General features: G+C 58.0%; 1 protein-coding gene across 1 annotated transcript in view; it reads right to left on the bottom strand.

The window, feature by feature from the left end:
- Nucleotides 1-922: 922 nt before the first annotated feature.
- The window catches only part of SEMA7A (semaphorin 7A (JohnMiltonHagen blood group)), a 51,574-nt gene continuing 37,612 nt past the window's right edge, over nt 923-14,884 (bottom strand). The window contains exons 10-14 of the mRNA XM_068144274.1: nt 13,162-13,360; nt 10,473-10,588; nt 7,172-7,323; nt 5,635-5,702; nt 923-2,892 (exon numbers count right to left, since the gene is read on the bottom strand). Of these exons, the coding sequence (XP_068000375.1) occupies nt 2,543-2,892; nt 5,635-5,702; nt 7,172-7,323; nt 10,473-10,588; nt 13,162-13,360 (885 nt within the window). The 3' untranslated portion in view covers nt 923-2,542. The remainder of the gene's footprint in view (nt 2,893-5,634; nt 5,703-7,171; nt 7,324-10,472; nt 10,589-13,161; nt 13,361-14,884) is intronic.

Raw genomic sequence — 14,884 nt, 5'->3', positions numbered from 1 at the left:
TGTGGGAGTGTGTGGGGAGGTGTGGGAGAGGTAGGGAGATGTGAGAGTGTGTGGGGAGGTGTGGGAGTGTGTGGGGAGGTGTGGGAGAGTGTGGGGAGGTATGGGAGAGGTGGGGAGGTGTGGGAGTGTGTGGGGAGGTGTGGGAGAGGTAGGGAGATGTGGAAGAGTGTGGGGGGATGGGGGAAAGTGTGGGGGGGATGGGGGAGAGGTAGGGAGATGTGGGAGAGTGTGGGGAGGTGTGGGAGTGTGTGGGGAGGTATGGGAGAGGTGGGGAGGTGTGGGAGAGGTGGGGAGGTGTGGGAGTGTGTGGGGAGGTGTGGGAGAGGTAGGGAGATGTGGGAGGGGTGGGGAGATGTGGAAGAGTGTGGGGAGGTGTGGGAGAGGTAGGGAGAGGTGGGAGAGGTGGGGAGATGTGGGAGAGTGTGGGGAGGTGTGGGAGAGTGTGGGGAGGTGTGGGAGAGGTGGGGAGATGTGGGAGAGTGTGGGGAGGTGTGGGAGAGTGTGGGGAGGTGTGGGAGAGGTAGGGAGATGTGGGAGAGGTGGGGAGGTGTGGGAGAGTGTGGGGAGGTGTGGGAGAGGTAGGGAGATGTGGGAGAGTGTGGGGAGGTGTGGGAGAGGTAGGGAGATGTGGGAGAGGTGGGGGAGCAGAAGGACCTCCTGCTTGTGGTGGAAGAGGGACAAGGGAGACCCCGGCCCCCACCCCTGCGGCATCCCTCAGCTCCCCCTGGGAAAGCACAGCACTCCCCTGCTCTTTTCCAGTCTTTATTCCAACAATCACATCCCGACTTTGGTCACAGCTCTGAGAAGGTCGTGTCTGGTTTTTGGTAGCTGTTGTGGTGCTTGTTGGTTGCTTTGCTTTCTCCTCTCCTCTAACCACCCACACCCACCCCACCCCCCCCCACCTCCCCTCCCCCCCCCCCCCCCACTTTATGTGACTATTATAAAATGACACAAGTTGCAGTAACCACCAGCTGATAATAAATAGGTTATTTGTTAGTCCACAAAGTTAAAGTGCTTTGAGAAGGGCTGTAAGAAGCTCTATCCTAGACTGAGGGGAGGAGGATCTTGGAAATGTAGTGCAGTAGGAAGCTCTGGCCGGGCACAAGGAGCCCCCCCCCCCCCCCACCTCGGCCAGGAGAAAAATCAAACCACAAAAGAGCCCTCAGGCACAGCCCCAGGAGCCGTGCTGCCACACCAGGTGACTGGAAGCATGAGCCAAGATGCCCACTCCTGAGGCTGGAAGGGTTTGGGCCCCTCCAGAGGGCCGGGCAAGGTTTGGCCGAGGCGTTGGGACCCTCGCCCCTCGCTCGCGGGGAGAACCTCCCCCGCTTTATTTTCACAGTTTAGTCTTGCTGGGAGACCTCCAAGCCCAAGGGGAGCTAAAGCCTGCTCCTCCCCTGCGCCCTCACTGCAAGGGTAGACAGGGGGCAGAGCTGCCCTGGGCGGTGGGGACAGGCTGCCCCCCAGCCCCAAGCCCCTTGGCATTGACCTGAGATCAGCAGCCTGCCGCCTCTTTCCCTGAGGAAGCCAAGTCCCTCTCCCTGAGGAGAGCGCTTTTGGGGAGCAGGGGCTGCCTGCTGCCCCTGGATAAATGCCCTTAGCTGCCTGCAGAGGATTTGTGCGTTTAAAACTCCTTCCCCAGGGCCTCCCGGGTTTGGTTTGGGCTCTGCTTCCACCTTCCCTTCCCGTCCCCTTCGCTCTGTCCTTCCCCTACGTTCCCCAACCCAGTCCTCTTCCCAGGCTTTTTCTTCTTCTTTTTTTCCATGCAAAACGCTCCCTTTGTGCCTGCCCTTGCCTCGGCAGGGTGTCCCCCACCTCCCCCACCCTCCCATCACGTCCAAGCCAGCTGCAAAAGAAAACCAACCCCCCAAAACAAACCCCCCAAGGAACCACACCCTGCAAGCCTCCCCGAGCCCTCTTCTCCACGCCAGAAGGGGACTCAGACAGTGACACCGGGAGCCCAACCAGATGTTAGCCACCGAAAAGGGTCGGGAGGGCCCCGCTGGCGGTGAAGCACAGTTCACAAGGCTGAGGGCTGGCTCCTCCTCCTCTTCATCGCATGCACAGTTCCCAAAGAGAGGAGCCCCGGTGCCCTGAGGATCAGTGCATGCACAGCGGTCCGAGTCCCCCAAAGGTCCACACCCAGGGCAGGGGGCAGGGTGACAACCAGCAGAGAGATAGAGAGCCACTGGGGTGGGTCTGGGGAAGGGGTCACACCACAGCACCACCTCTGTGCCACCGGCTACAGCCAACATCCCCCCAGTGGGGTAGGGCGGCCCCGCTCCCTGTCCCCAAGCCCGCCTCCAGCTGGCATCGTCCGTGCCCTAACTCTCCCACCAAGGTCAGAGGAGGAGAGGCTGCTGCCCAGGACCCCTTCTGGGACAAGTCAAGAGATGAACGTCCAAGGAGTGAGTAACAGAGAAGGAGGCTCTGGCCTCGGGAGCCGACAGCAGGAGGCAGGAAGGGACGCGGCAGCCCGGGGCGGGGTGGGAAGAGAGGTCGCAGCCCCCGGGGGCTGGGTGGGAAGATGCTCCCCACGCCTTCAGTGGAAGAGCTCCGCCAGGAGCACCACGAGGAGCAGCTGTAGCCAAGAGGCAAAGGCGCTGGAAGGAGCCTGGCCCCTCTGGGACATGAACCTGAGCTGGTCGACCAGGCGCTCCTTCACCAGCGCCTGCCTGAAGCCGTCCTCCTCCGAGATGCAGACGTAGTGGCCGAAGTGGAGGTGGCTGACGTTCTGGATGAAGTGGAAGCAGTCCTGCTGGGGGTGGGTGGTGTTGCAGGTCTTGATGAGGCTGTCGTTGTGGTACCAGTTGTAGGTGGCGTAGTGGGACTCGATGGGGCAGTTGAGGAAGTACCGGGAGAAAGGCACCACTGTGATGTTCTGGTAGTCGTCTGCCGGCGGGGGGGCAGAGAATCACTGTCAGGGCTGGAAGGGAGCTCAGGGCTCAGCCAGTTCCAACCCTTTGCTGTGGGCTGGGACACCTCACACTACGGCAGGTTGCTCACAGCCACATCATCATCATCATCATTACCATTACTACTATTGTCATTATTACTGTTGTTATGATAGAATCACAGTACTGTTAGGACGGGAAGGGACCTCAAGGATCACAGTCTCACAGGATCACCAAGGTTGGAAGAGACCTCGAGGATCATCGAGTCCAACCTGTCACCACAGACCCATGACTAGACCATGGCACCAAGTGCCACATCCAATCCCCTCTGCAACACCTCCAGGGATGGGGACTCCACCACCTCCCTGGGCAGCACATCCCAATGACGAACGACTCGCTCGGTGAAGAACTTCCTCCTCACCTCGAGTCTAAACCTCCTCTGACACAGCTTGAGACTGTGTCCTCTTGTTCAGCTGCTGGTTGCCTGGGAGAAGAGACCAACCCCTTCCTGGCTACAGCCTCCCTTCAGGTAGTTGTAGAGGGCAATGAGGTCTCCCCTGAGCCTCCTCTTCTCCAGGCTAAACAATCCCAGCTCCCTCAGCCTCTCCTCATAGGGCTATGCTCCAGACCCCTCCCCAGCCTCATTGCCCTTCTCTTGACACCTTCAAGTGTCTCAATGTCCTTCTTAAACTGAGGGGCCCAGAACTGGACACAGGACTCAAGCTGTGGCCCAACCAAAGCAGAGCCCAGGGCACAATGACTTCCCTGCTCCTGCTGGCCACACTATTCCTAATGCAGGCCAGGATGCCATTGGCCCTCTTGGCCACCTGGGCACACTGCTGGCTCATATTCAGGTGGCTGTCAATCAGCACCCCCAGGTCCCTCTCTGTTTGGCAGCTCTCAGCCACTCTGACCCCAGCCTGTAGCTCTGCATGGGGTTGCTGTGGCCAAAGTGCAGCACCTGGACTTGGACTTGTTGAATGCCATCCCATTGGATTCTGCCCATCTGTCCAGTCGGTCGAGGTCCCTCTGCAGAGCCTCTTGACCCTCTAACTGATCAACATCTGCTCCTAACTTGGTGTCATCTGCAAACTTGCTGATGACTGACTCACACCCCTCATCCAGATCATCAATGAAGATGTTAAAGAGCACAGGGCCCAGCACTGCTCCCTGGGGCACACCACTGGTGCCTGGCTGCCAGCTGGCTGTGGCACCATTCACCACCACTCTCTGGGCTCAGCCTCCAGCCAGTTCCTAACCCAGCTCAGAGTGCTGCTGTCCAAGCCAGGGGCTGACAGCTTAGGCAGCAGTTTGCTGTGGGGGCAGTGTCAAAGGCCTTGCTGAAGTCCAGGCAGACCACAACCAGAGACCTCCCCACGTCCACCAGGCAGTCACCTGATCATAGAAGGAGATCAGGTTGGTCAGGCAGGACCTGCCCTTCCTAAATCCATGTTGGCTGGACCTGAGCCCTTGGCCACCCTTCAGGTGCACAGTTATTGCCCCCAGGATAATCTGCTCCATCACTTTCCCTGGCACTGAGGTCAGGCTGCCAGGCCTGGAGTTTCCAGGTTCCTCCATGGGGTGAGGAGGGGCACCACCAGGACACAGGCCCTGGTGGCTCTTTATGCAGGGTAAATCCATGTAAATATTGCATCTTTTGGGCCTGTTCCTTGCATTCCACATTCCTAGATTGGAGCTGTGCTCCATTTGCTTTCAGCTGAACTGGTCTGGCAGTTTTATGCTAGGGGGAAGGGGTTGGAACTTCAACCCACCACAGCGTCTCAGTGTCACCTTCCTGGCCCCTAGCACTGCTCCTTGCAGCTTCATGGGGGTCCCAGGGGGATATTTCACCTCGGGAGCAAGCAGCCACCTTCTTCCCTACCTTCCAGAGGAGAAGAGGTGTCTGAAAAGCTCCACTGCCCACACAGAGTTCCCCAGGAGTGGGGACATCAGCCCAGCTACAGAATTCCCCACCCCCCTCACACACACAAGGCTGGAGGGAAGGGCAGTTGGGTCGCTGGGTACATGGTTAGACAAGAGGAAACGGCCTCAAGGTGCACCAGGGGAGGTCTAGGTTGGACATCAGGAACCATTTCTTCCCTGCAGGGCTTGTCAAGCCCTGGAGCAGGCTGCCCAGGGCAGTGGTGGAGTCCCCATTCCTGGAGGCATTTCAAAGCCATGGAGATGTGGTGCTGGGGGACCTGGTTTCGTGGTGGACTTGGCCACGTGGGGTTAGCAGTTGGACTCCAAGATCTTGGAGGTCTTTCCCAACCTTCATGACTCCACAATTCACACAGACAGAATCAACCAGCTTGGGAGAGACCTCAGAGATCATCAAGTCCAACCTAATAGCCAACACCTCCTGACATCTAAACCATGGCTCCAAGAGCCACATGCAATCTTTTCTGGAACACCTCCAGGGATGGGGACTCCACCACCTCCCCGGGCCCTGCTCTGCACAGCCATTTAACAGCACTGGCAGGACCTGACCTGAAGCCTCTTCTCCCAGAACAACAACAAAGAGAGTTTCAGCCCTCCTGCTCAGCTTGGAAAACTCATCTAGCCATGAGCTGCAAGCTGACACTTGCTTCTTGTCTTGGTTCCAGCATGGCCCTCCCCAGTTCCCCAGTACTGCATTGCAGCACCTTGCACAACCCCACACTAAGCCTTGAGAAGTGGCAACCCTGCTCCAAACACCTCCCCAGACAGAGGACCTCCAAGCCCCAAACCTTCACATTACCTTCCTTCACGTCCCCCTTTTGGCACTTTCCTCCCCAGGGGTCCAGGTTCAGGTTCTGAAGCACCTCCCTAGCAGATGGGAAGAAGAGTGAGAACACCATCAGGGAAGCAGCACTTCAGGGTTAGGAAAGGAATCACTCCTCCACCATGTGCTGGTGCAGATAAGGGAGAAAATAAAAGCTTCACCCTCCTGCTGCTCTCTGTGGCATGGATTACACACCCACATCCTCACCCCTCCACTCAGAGGATGCCAAATGTGACACCCAGCAGCTCACTGCCACCAACTGCTCTCGGGAGTGTCACATCTAGACCTCTTCCTAACAGCAGAAGAGGGGCTCAAGGCTCACTGACCTCTCTCCTCTCCAGAGCAAGGGTGCTGTGGGAGGGTGGATCTCTGCAGAGCTTTGGGGACAGCATGGTTGCCCTTGCTGGTACTGCCTGGGCCCTCTGAAGGGCCAGGAGGAGAAGCAGAGGGCTGGAGCTGCTCTGCTGTGAGCACAGCCTGAGGGAGTTGGGGTTGTGCAGGCTGGAGAGGAGAAGGCTCCCAGGAGACCTTCTTGTGGCCTCCCAGGATCTGCAGGGGGCTCCAGGAAAGCTGGGGAGGGACTTTGGAGGGTGTCAGGGAGGGATAGGACTGGGGGGATGGAGCAAAAATAGAAGTGGGGAGATTCAGACTGGATGTCAGGAAGAAGTTGTTGGCCAGGAGGGTGGTGAGAGCCTGGCCCAGGCTGCCCAGGGAGGTGGTGGAAGCCTCCTGGCTGGAGGTGTTTGCAGCCAGGCTGGAGGTGGCTGTGAGCAAGCTGCTGTGGTGTGAGGTTGCCCAGGGAGGTGGTGGCGTCCCCATCCCTGGAGGGGGTGAATGGGATGGAGTCCCCATCCCTGGAGGGGGTGAATGGGATGGAGACCCCTGCCCCGGTGAAGGTGGCACCAAGGGAGGTGGTTTAGCGGCAGCAGCAGGACTGTGAGCTCCGGGAGATTGGACCTGATGATCTGCAAGGCCTCTCCCAAGCTCAGCAGCGGTGTGGCTGCCAGGTCAGGGCATCGCCGCCAGGCTGGAGGGGGCTGGGGGCGGAGCGAGGCTGGGGGGGCGGAGCGAGGCTGGGGGGGGCGGAGCGAGGCTGGGGGGGGCGGAGCGAGGCTGGGGGGGGCGGAGGGGGCTGGGGGTGCGGAGCGAGGCTGGGGGTGCGGAGCGGGGCTGGGGGGGGCGGAGCGGGGCTGGGGGGGGCGGAGCGGGGCTGGGGGGGGCGGAGCGGGGCTGGGGGGCGGAGCGGGGCTGGGGGGCGGAGCGGGGCTGGGGGGGCGGAGCGGGGCTGGGGGGGGCGGAGCGAGGCTGGGGGGCGGAGCGAGGCGGGGGGCGGAGCGAGGCGGGGGGCGGAGCGAGGCGGGGGGCGGAGCGAGGCGGGGGGCGGAGCGAGGCGGGGGGGCGGAGCGAGGCGGGGGGGCGGAGCGAGGCGGGGGCGCGGAGCGAGGCGGGGGGCGGAGCGAGGCGGGGGGCGGAGCGAGGCGGGGGGCGGAGCGAGGCGGGGGGCACCACCTACCGGTGCAGGTAAACCGACTGGCAGGTGCCGTTGAGCCAGCCACAGTAGGGGTCCCTGGCCAGCAAGCAGCTGTCGCACTTGGGGCGGTACAGCCCGCACAGGTCCATGGGGATCTCCACCACCTTCCTGCTGGAGCCAGCGTAGAGCAGGGCCTGCGGGAGGAGAGGGGCAGGAGGGGGGCTGAGCACCTCGGGGGCCGCACTGAGGAAATTCACCTCAGGCCGAGGGGAGGAATAAATCTAAGTTGTCTGAGTAATAATGGTGCTAAAGAATAACACAAATGAGGATGATGACAATGAGAACTCATAATAATAATAACAACAACAATAATGGTCTAAAAATGATGATGATCATCATCATTATCTAGGTCTAAAAATTATAATTATAAATAATAATGATAATATAGGCCTAAATAATAACAACAATAGAATAACAGAATAGAATAATAGAATAAACCAGGTTGGAAGAGACCTTCAAGATCATCATGTCCAACCTATCATCCAACACCACCTAATCAACTAACCCATGGCACCAAGCACCCTGTCAAGTCTCCTCCTGAACACCTCCAGTGATGGTGACTCCACCCCCTCCCCAGGCAGCCCATTCCAATGGGCAATCACTCTCTCTGTGTAAAACTTCCTCCTGACCTCCAGCCTGAACCTCCCCTGGTGCAGCCTGAGACTGTGTCCTCTTGTTCTGGTGCTGGCTGCCTGGGAGAAGAGACCAACCTCTGCCTGTCTACAACCTCCCTTCAGATAGTTGTAGACAGCAATAAGGTCACCCCTGAGCCTCCTCTTCTCCAGGCTAAGCAACCCCAGCTCCCTCAGCCTCTCCTCACAGGGCTGTGTTCCAAGCCCCTCAGCAACTTCGTTGCCCTTCCCTGGACACCTTCCAGCAAGTCAACCTCCTTCCTAAACTGAGGGGCCCAGAACTGGACACAGTACTCGAGGTGTGGCATAACCAGTGTACAGGGGCAGAATGAGCTCCCTGCTCCTGCTGGCCACACTGTTCCTGATGCAGGCCAGGATGCCATTGGCCCTCCTGGCCACCTGGGCACACTGCAGGCTTATGTTCATCCTACCATCAACCAGCACCCTCAGGTGCCTCTCTGCCTGGCTGCTCTCAGCCACTCTGACCCCAGCCTGTAGCACTGCATGGGGTTGCTGTGGCCAAAGTGCAGCCCCTGGCACTTGGATGTCTTCAATCTCCTGCCCTTGGCCTCTGCCCATCTGTCCAGCCTGGCAAGGTCCCTCTGCAGAGCTCTCCTACCCTCCAGCAGATCAACTCCTGCCCCCAGCTTGGTGTCGTCAGCAAACTTGCTGATGACTGACTCAATGCCCTCATCCAGATCATCAATGAAGATGTTAAAGAGCACAGGGCCCAGCACTGCTCCCTGGGGCACACCACTGGTGCCTGGCTGCCAGCTGGCTGTGGCACCATTCACCACCACTCTCTGGGCTCAGCCTCCAGCCAGTTCCTAACCCAATGCAGTGTGCTCCTGTCCAAGCCATGGGCTGACAGCTTGCCCAGGAGGTTGCTATGGGGGACAGTGTCAAAGGCCTTGCTGAAGTCCAGGTAGACTACATCCATAGGCCTCCCCATCTTAGTAACAATATGGGTCTAAAAAATTATTATAATAATAATTATTAATAAAAATAATGATAATGCTAAATAATATTAATTGTTCTAAATAATAATAATAACAACAATGAGAATGACAATACTAATAAGTCTAAATAATAATTAATAATAATAACAATAATAATATAGGTCTAAGAACGATAACAATAACTTTAAATAATAATAACAGCAACAGCAATAAATAGCAATAATAAGTCTAAATAATACTGATAATATGGGTCTAAAAATGAGAATAATAATTAGAAATAATAATAACATCATTATCTAGGTCTAAATAATTGTAACAACAACAATAATAACAAGAACAATAGGCCTAATGAATGCCTTTGGGCTGATTAGCAACATGAAGCTCGTTGTACAAACTGAACTTTCCTCCCTCTCTCTCCACTTCCTGCACTGCAGCAGCTCCTCAGCTCCTGCTGCCCTTGGCTGCATTGCTCTGTGGTGGCTGAGTTCTAACCAGCTCTGCTCTTCCCCTTCCGTCCTCCCCTGCACAGGGTGGGGAGGGCAGGGAGCAGGGAGGGTGAAGCTGTTGGTGCCTGCTGCTTCTGCCCAGGGTGGGGCCCTGGTGGCTCTTTATGCACGGTAAATCCATGTAAATATTGCATCTTTTGGGGCTGTTCCTTGCATTCCACATTCCTAGATCGGAGCTGTGCTCCATTTGCTTTCAGCTGAGCTGGTCTGGCAGTTTTATGCTGGGGGGAAGGGGTTGGAACTTCAACCCACCACAGCGTCCCAGTGTCACCTTCCTGGCCCCTAGCACTGCTCCTTGCAGCTTCATGGGGGTCCCAGGGGGATATTTCACCCCGGGAGCAAGCAGCCACCTTCTTCCCTGCCTTCCAGAGGAGAAGAGGTGTCTGAAAAGCTCCACTGCCCACACAGAGTTCCCCAGGAGTGGGGACATCAGCCCAGCTACAGAATTCCTCCCCCCCCACACCCACAAGGCTGGAGGGAAGGGCAGTTGGGTCGCTGGGTACATGGTTAGACAAGAGGAAATGGCCTCAAGGTGCACCAGGGGAGGTCTAGGTTGGACATCAGGAACCATTTCTTCCCTGCAGGGCTTGTCAAGCCCTGGAGCAGGCTGCCCAGGGCAGTGGTGGAGTCCCCATTCCTGGAGGCATGTCAAAGCCATGGAGATGTGGTGCTGGGGGACCTGGTTTCGTGGTGGACTTGGCCACATGGGGTTAGCAGTTGGTCTCCATGATCTTGGAGGTCTTTCCCAACCTTCATGACTCCACAATTCACACAGACAGAATCAACCAGCTTGGAAGAGACCTCAGAGATCATCAAGTCCAAGCTAATAGCCAACACCTCCTGACATCTAAACCATGGCTCCAAGAGCCACATGCAATCTTTTCTGGAACACCTCCAGGCATGGGGACTCCACCACCTCCCTGGGCCCTGCTCTGCACAGCCATTTAACAGCACTGGCAGGACCTGACCTGCCCCTGGTGAAGCCCAGGGGCCTCTTCTTCCAAGGTAGTGGTGGAGTCCCCCTTCCTGGAGGCATTTCAAAGTCATGGAGATGTGGTCTCCCCCAGCCCCATGCAAGGCTCCTTCCAGATCCAAGAGCTGCCATTAAACCATCAGTTCCTGCCTCCCTGCTGTCTGATTGTAAAGCTACAGCCAGAGCCTCTGGGTGGAGCAGGCAGAGACCCACCCTTTTGTGGTCCAGGATCATGGACTGGATTGGGTCCTTCTTTGGGAAGACCTGGAGCTCCATGATGTTCTGCACCCCGTCCGGCAGCTCCACGATCTTGTGGATGGATCCTTTGTCTAGAAGGAAACAGAGTCACAGAATGGGCTGGCGTGGAAGGGACCTCCAGACCTCACCCAGCCCGACCCCTCTGCAGTCAGCAGGGACATCCCCAGCTAGAGCAGGTTGCCCAGAGCCCTGTCCAGCCTCACCTTGAATATCTCCAGGGATGGAGCCTCAACCACCTCCCTGGGCAGCCTGCTGCAGTGTTCCACCACCCTCCTGGTGCAGAACTTGTTCCTAACCTCCAATGTCAATCTGCTCTGCTCTGGTTTGAAGCCATTGCCCCTGGTGCTGTCCCTGCAGGCCTTTGTAAAGTCTCTCTCCATCCTTGCTGAAGCACATCAGATTGGATGTTAGGAAGAAGCTCTCTCCCCATGAGGGTGGTGAGAGACTGGCACAGGTTGCCCAGGGAGGTGGTGGAAGCCTCATCCCAGGCTGGAGGTGGCTGTGAGCAACCTGCTGTAGTGTGAGGTGGCCCTGCCCATGGCAAGGGGGTTGGCACTGGCTGAGCCTTGAGCTCCCTTCCAACCCTGACAAATTCTCTCACAGAGTCACAGAATGGTAGGAGTTGGAAGGGAGCTCTGGAGAACGTGGAGCCCAACCCCCAAAGAATAGAAGGGCTGCAGGCAAGGGTGGAGCAGGCAGGCAGAGGTCCAATGCTCCCCATGGCAGGCAATACCCACCCTGCAGAGCCAGGCTGGGCTGGATGCCTGAACCAGGCCACCCAGAGAAGACAGAACCTCTGTGAGCAGGAAATCATCTGCTCTGCTTAGGAAATCATCCCCCAGACAATGGTGCTTCTCACAACAGAGCCTTGCCACCCTGTCAGCCCAGAGCCACGAGGAACCCATTGCCAGGCACCCTTTGGGATCCAGCTGTGCCTTGCTTTGATCAGGCTCAGGAGGCAAAACCAACTGCTCAGCAGCTCTGCTTTGATCCCCCTGGCCTCAGCCTCACCCCACCACCTGGCCTGGGGCTTTGTCTTTCTGGTTTCCTAATGAAACCAACTCCCCTGCCCAGTTAGATGACCTCAAGCTGGTGATTGAAGTGAGTGAGTCAGCAGGGCGGAGGGGTGAAAAGTCAGACCCTGAGGGAACAGGGCTCAGGAGCCCTCATCCCCCCCACCCTCTTGTAGCACTTGCATGGCTGTCCTCTTCTCCAGCCAGCCACTCCTTTCCCCACCAGCAGCCAGGGGGAGGTGAAGCTGTGATCCCAGGTCAGACCCCCAGCAGGAGCTGGCTCCTGCCAAGCCCTGCATTTGGTGCAGGTCTCTGCAAGGCGTTAGCTGCCTTGCAGCTCAGGGGCAATGAGATCAGAACGGTCTGAGCATGTGTGGGCCCTAATCTCACCCAGGCCACCTACAGAGAGCCAGCTGCAGTTTTTTAATCACAGATTAAGCCCCAGAAAGCTCCTCCAACAAGTGCCAGTGAACAAATCCCAGCTCAGTGCAGATGAAGGGAGGAGCAGAGCTGTAGGGAGCCAGCTCAGGGAGGTAGGCAGGCAGGAAGGAGAGGGATCATAAAATGGTTTGGAAGTGACCTTAAAGATCATCTGGGTCCAACCCTCTTCACCACAGGCAGCGAGGCCTTCCACCAGACCAGATTGCTCAAAGCCTCATCCAGCCTGGCCTTAAACACTTCCAGGGGTGAGGTGCCCACCACTCCTCTGGGCAGCCTCTCCCAGTGCCTCACCACCCTCACACTAAAGAACTTCTCCATAGGGTCTACCCTGCTTTAGTTTCAAACCATAGCTCCTCATCCTGTCACTCCCAGCCCTTGTCCAAAGTCCCTCCCCAGCACTCCTGGAGCCCCTTTCAGGTCCTGCAAGGCTGCTCCAAGGTCTCCCTGCAGCCTTCTCTTCTCCAGGCTGAACAGCTTCAACTCCCTCAGCTTCTCCTCGCAGGAGAAGTGCTCTACCCCTCTGGTCATCCTTTTGGTCCTCTTCGAGGCTCTTTGGCAAACAGCCACACAGCTCCCCTGCTCTTTAGGTGATGGCATTGTGGAGGCTTGGTGTGCAGTGCAGCTCTGGGGCTGGACCTTTGCGCCTTGTGGGCAGCAAGCAGCTGCACTGCACAGGAACCGGGCAGCCTGACTGAGCTCACCAACCTTCTGCCCTCTATCCTGTTCACCTGCAGCTGAATTGCCCTGGCCCAGCTCCACAGCATCTCCAGATGTCCCAGAACCTGTGATCAGCTGGCTGTGACCCTAGCCAGAGGTGCTTGGCCTCACAGGAAGCCCGAGCTGAACAAGCAGGGGTGGGAGATGACAGAGCGGGTCCCTCCTCCACAGAAGATTTCTGCTTGACAGCGCAAGGCTGCACCTGGGGAGGGCTGGGTGACCTCTGCCTTGCTCTGCAAACACTTTGCCAAGCTGGGCACACAGCCTCTTGCTCTGCTCCACACTGGGGGGTTCCATCTGCTTCCCCTTGGCTTCACAGAATGGCTTGAGTGAGAAAGGACCTCAAAGATCACCTAGTGCCAACCCCCCTGCCACGGGCAGGGAGGCTTCCCACCAGCCCAGGCTGCTCAAAGCAAGGGTTCCCTGCCCTCAGGCACAGCCTGAGGAGCCCCAGAGGGAGTGGTGCCCAGTACCTGTGGCCAGATAGAGGACGTTGTAGCGGTGTCCATCCCCTGCAGTCACCTCGTGCACCCCGATCTTCTGGTAGCGGTGCTTGTTGTGGAACAAGGGGCTCTTGGTGGGGGACAGGGGCTCCACACGCTCCTCCACCTCTGGGTGGCTGTCTGCTATCTTGAAGGTCTCGCTGGGGGTGTGCTGTCCAGAGGAAACACACTGCAGGAAGAGGGGACAGAAGCCACCAGCAGTCAGACAGGTCCCTGAGGAGGAGGCTTGAGGCAGGAGAGCCTGGCACAAGCCTGCCCTGGGGGCAAACATAAGCCCTGGGGCTGCTCTGACCACACTTGGGGCAGGTCCTACCAGCCACCTGCCCTGCAGAAGTCACACTTTAGGGAGGTGACACCTTGCCAACCCCTTGCAAGAGGCTCAGGGGCGTCTCCCCTGTCCCTGCTCTTGGCTGCTGTGTCAGTGGTGCACCCTGAACCTGCTCACAGGCTCACAGGATGTCAGGGGTTGGAAGGGACCTCCTGAGATCTTCCAGTCCAAGCCCCTGCCAGAGCAGGAGCAGAGACTCCAGCACAGGTCACACAGGAACACATCCAGATGGGGCTGGAAAGGCTCCAGAGAAGGAGACTCCACAACCTCTCTGGGCAGCCTGCTCCAGGGCTCTGGGACCCTCCCAGTGCAGAAGTTCCTCCTCATGCTGAGCTGGAGCCTCCTGTGCTGGAGTTTATATCCATTGCCCCTTGGCCTGTCCCAGGGTGCAGCTGAGCAGAGCCTGGCCCTGGCCCCTCCCTCCTGACCCCCAGCCCTCAGCTATTTATAAACATTGATTAACTCCCCTCTCAGCCTCTCCTCCCCAGGCAGTGCTGCAGTCCCTTCCTCATCCTGGTAGCCCTGCCTTGGACTCTCTCCCTGTCCCTCCTGAGCTGGGCAGCCCAGAGCTGGATGCAATATTCCAGATGAGGTCTCAGCAGGGCAGAGCAGAGGGGGAGCAGAACCTCCCTGGCTCTGCTGGCCACACTCCTCTGGATGCAGCCCAGAACCCCCTTGGCCTTCTTGGCCCCCAGGGCACATTGCTGTCCCATGCAGAGCTTGCTGCCCCCCAGCACTCCCAGCTCCTTCTCCTTGGGGCTGCTCCCCAGCAGCTCCCCTCCCAGCCTCTGCTGCTGCAGTTGATTCCACCTCCCCAGATGCAGCACTCTGCGCTCATCCTCATTGAACCTCATTAGGTTCCTCTCTGCCCAGCTCTTGGGCTGCCCAAGTCTTGCTGAATGGCCACACAGCCTTCAGGGTTGGGGTTAGCAAACACAAGCCAAAACCCTGTGCTCCAGCCCCAGGTCCACTTGCTGAGGCTGGCAAGACCCCGCCTGCCCCTGCCCTGTACCAAGGTGTTGGACCTTACCCAGCCTTCTTTTTTCTTGTCCAGCAACAAAGCTCAGATCCTCCCTGCAGTGCCCACATCCTTCCTTTGCTGCCCCAGCTCTCACCTGGGTGCTCACTGTGGGGATTGTCCCCTCCTCTGGTCCCAGGTACTCTGATAACTGCAGTGGTAAAGCTCTCCTGGCCTCAGGAGGCCTCTCCACTGCATCTTAAAATCACTCACAGCACCACAGAATCAGCCAGGTTGGAAGAGATCATCAAGCCCAACCTATCAGCCAACCCTAACCAATCAACCAGGCCATGGCACTGAGTGCCTCATCCAGACCTTTCTTAAACAGCTCCAGGGATGGGGACTCC

Source organism: Melanerpes formicivorus, unplaced genomic scaffold (assembly GCF_026170545.1).
Source record: "Melanerpes formicivorus ecotype bairdi unplaced genomic scaffold, bMelFor1.0.p_v2 SCAF_10, whole genome shotgun sequence".
Taxonomy (NCBI): domain Eukaryota; kingdom Metazoa; phylum Chordata; class Aves; order Piciformes; family Picidae; genus Melanerpes; species Melanerpes formicivorus.
Note: the sequence above shows the minus strand (reverse complement) of the source record. Positions and strands in the feature narration are given on the sequence as shown.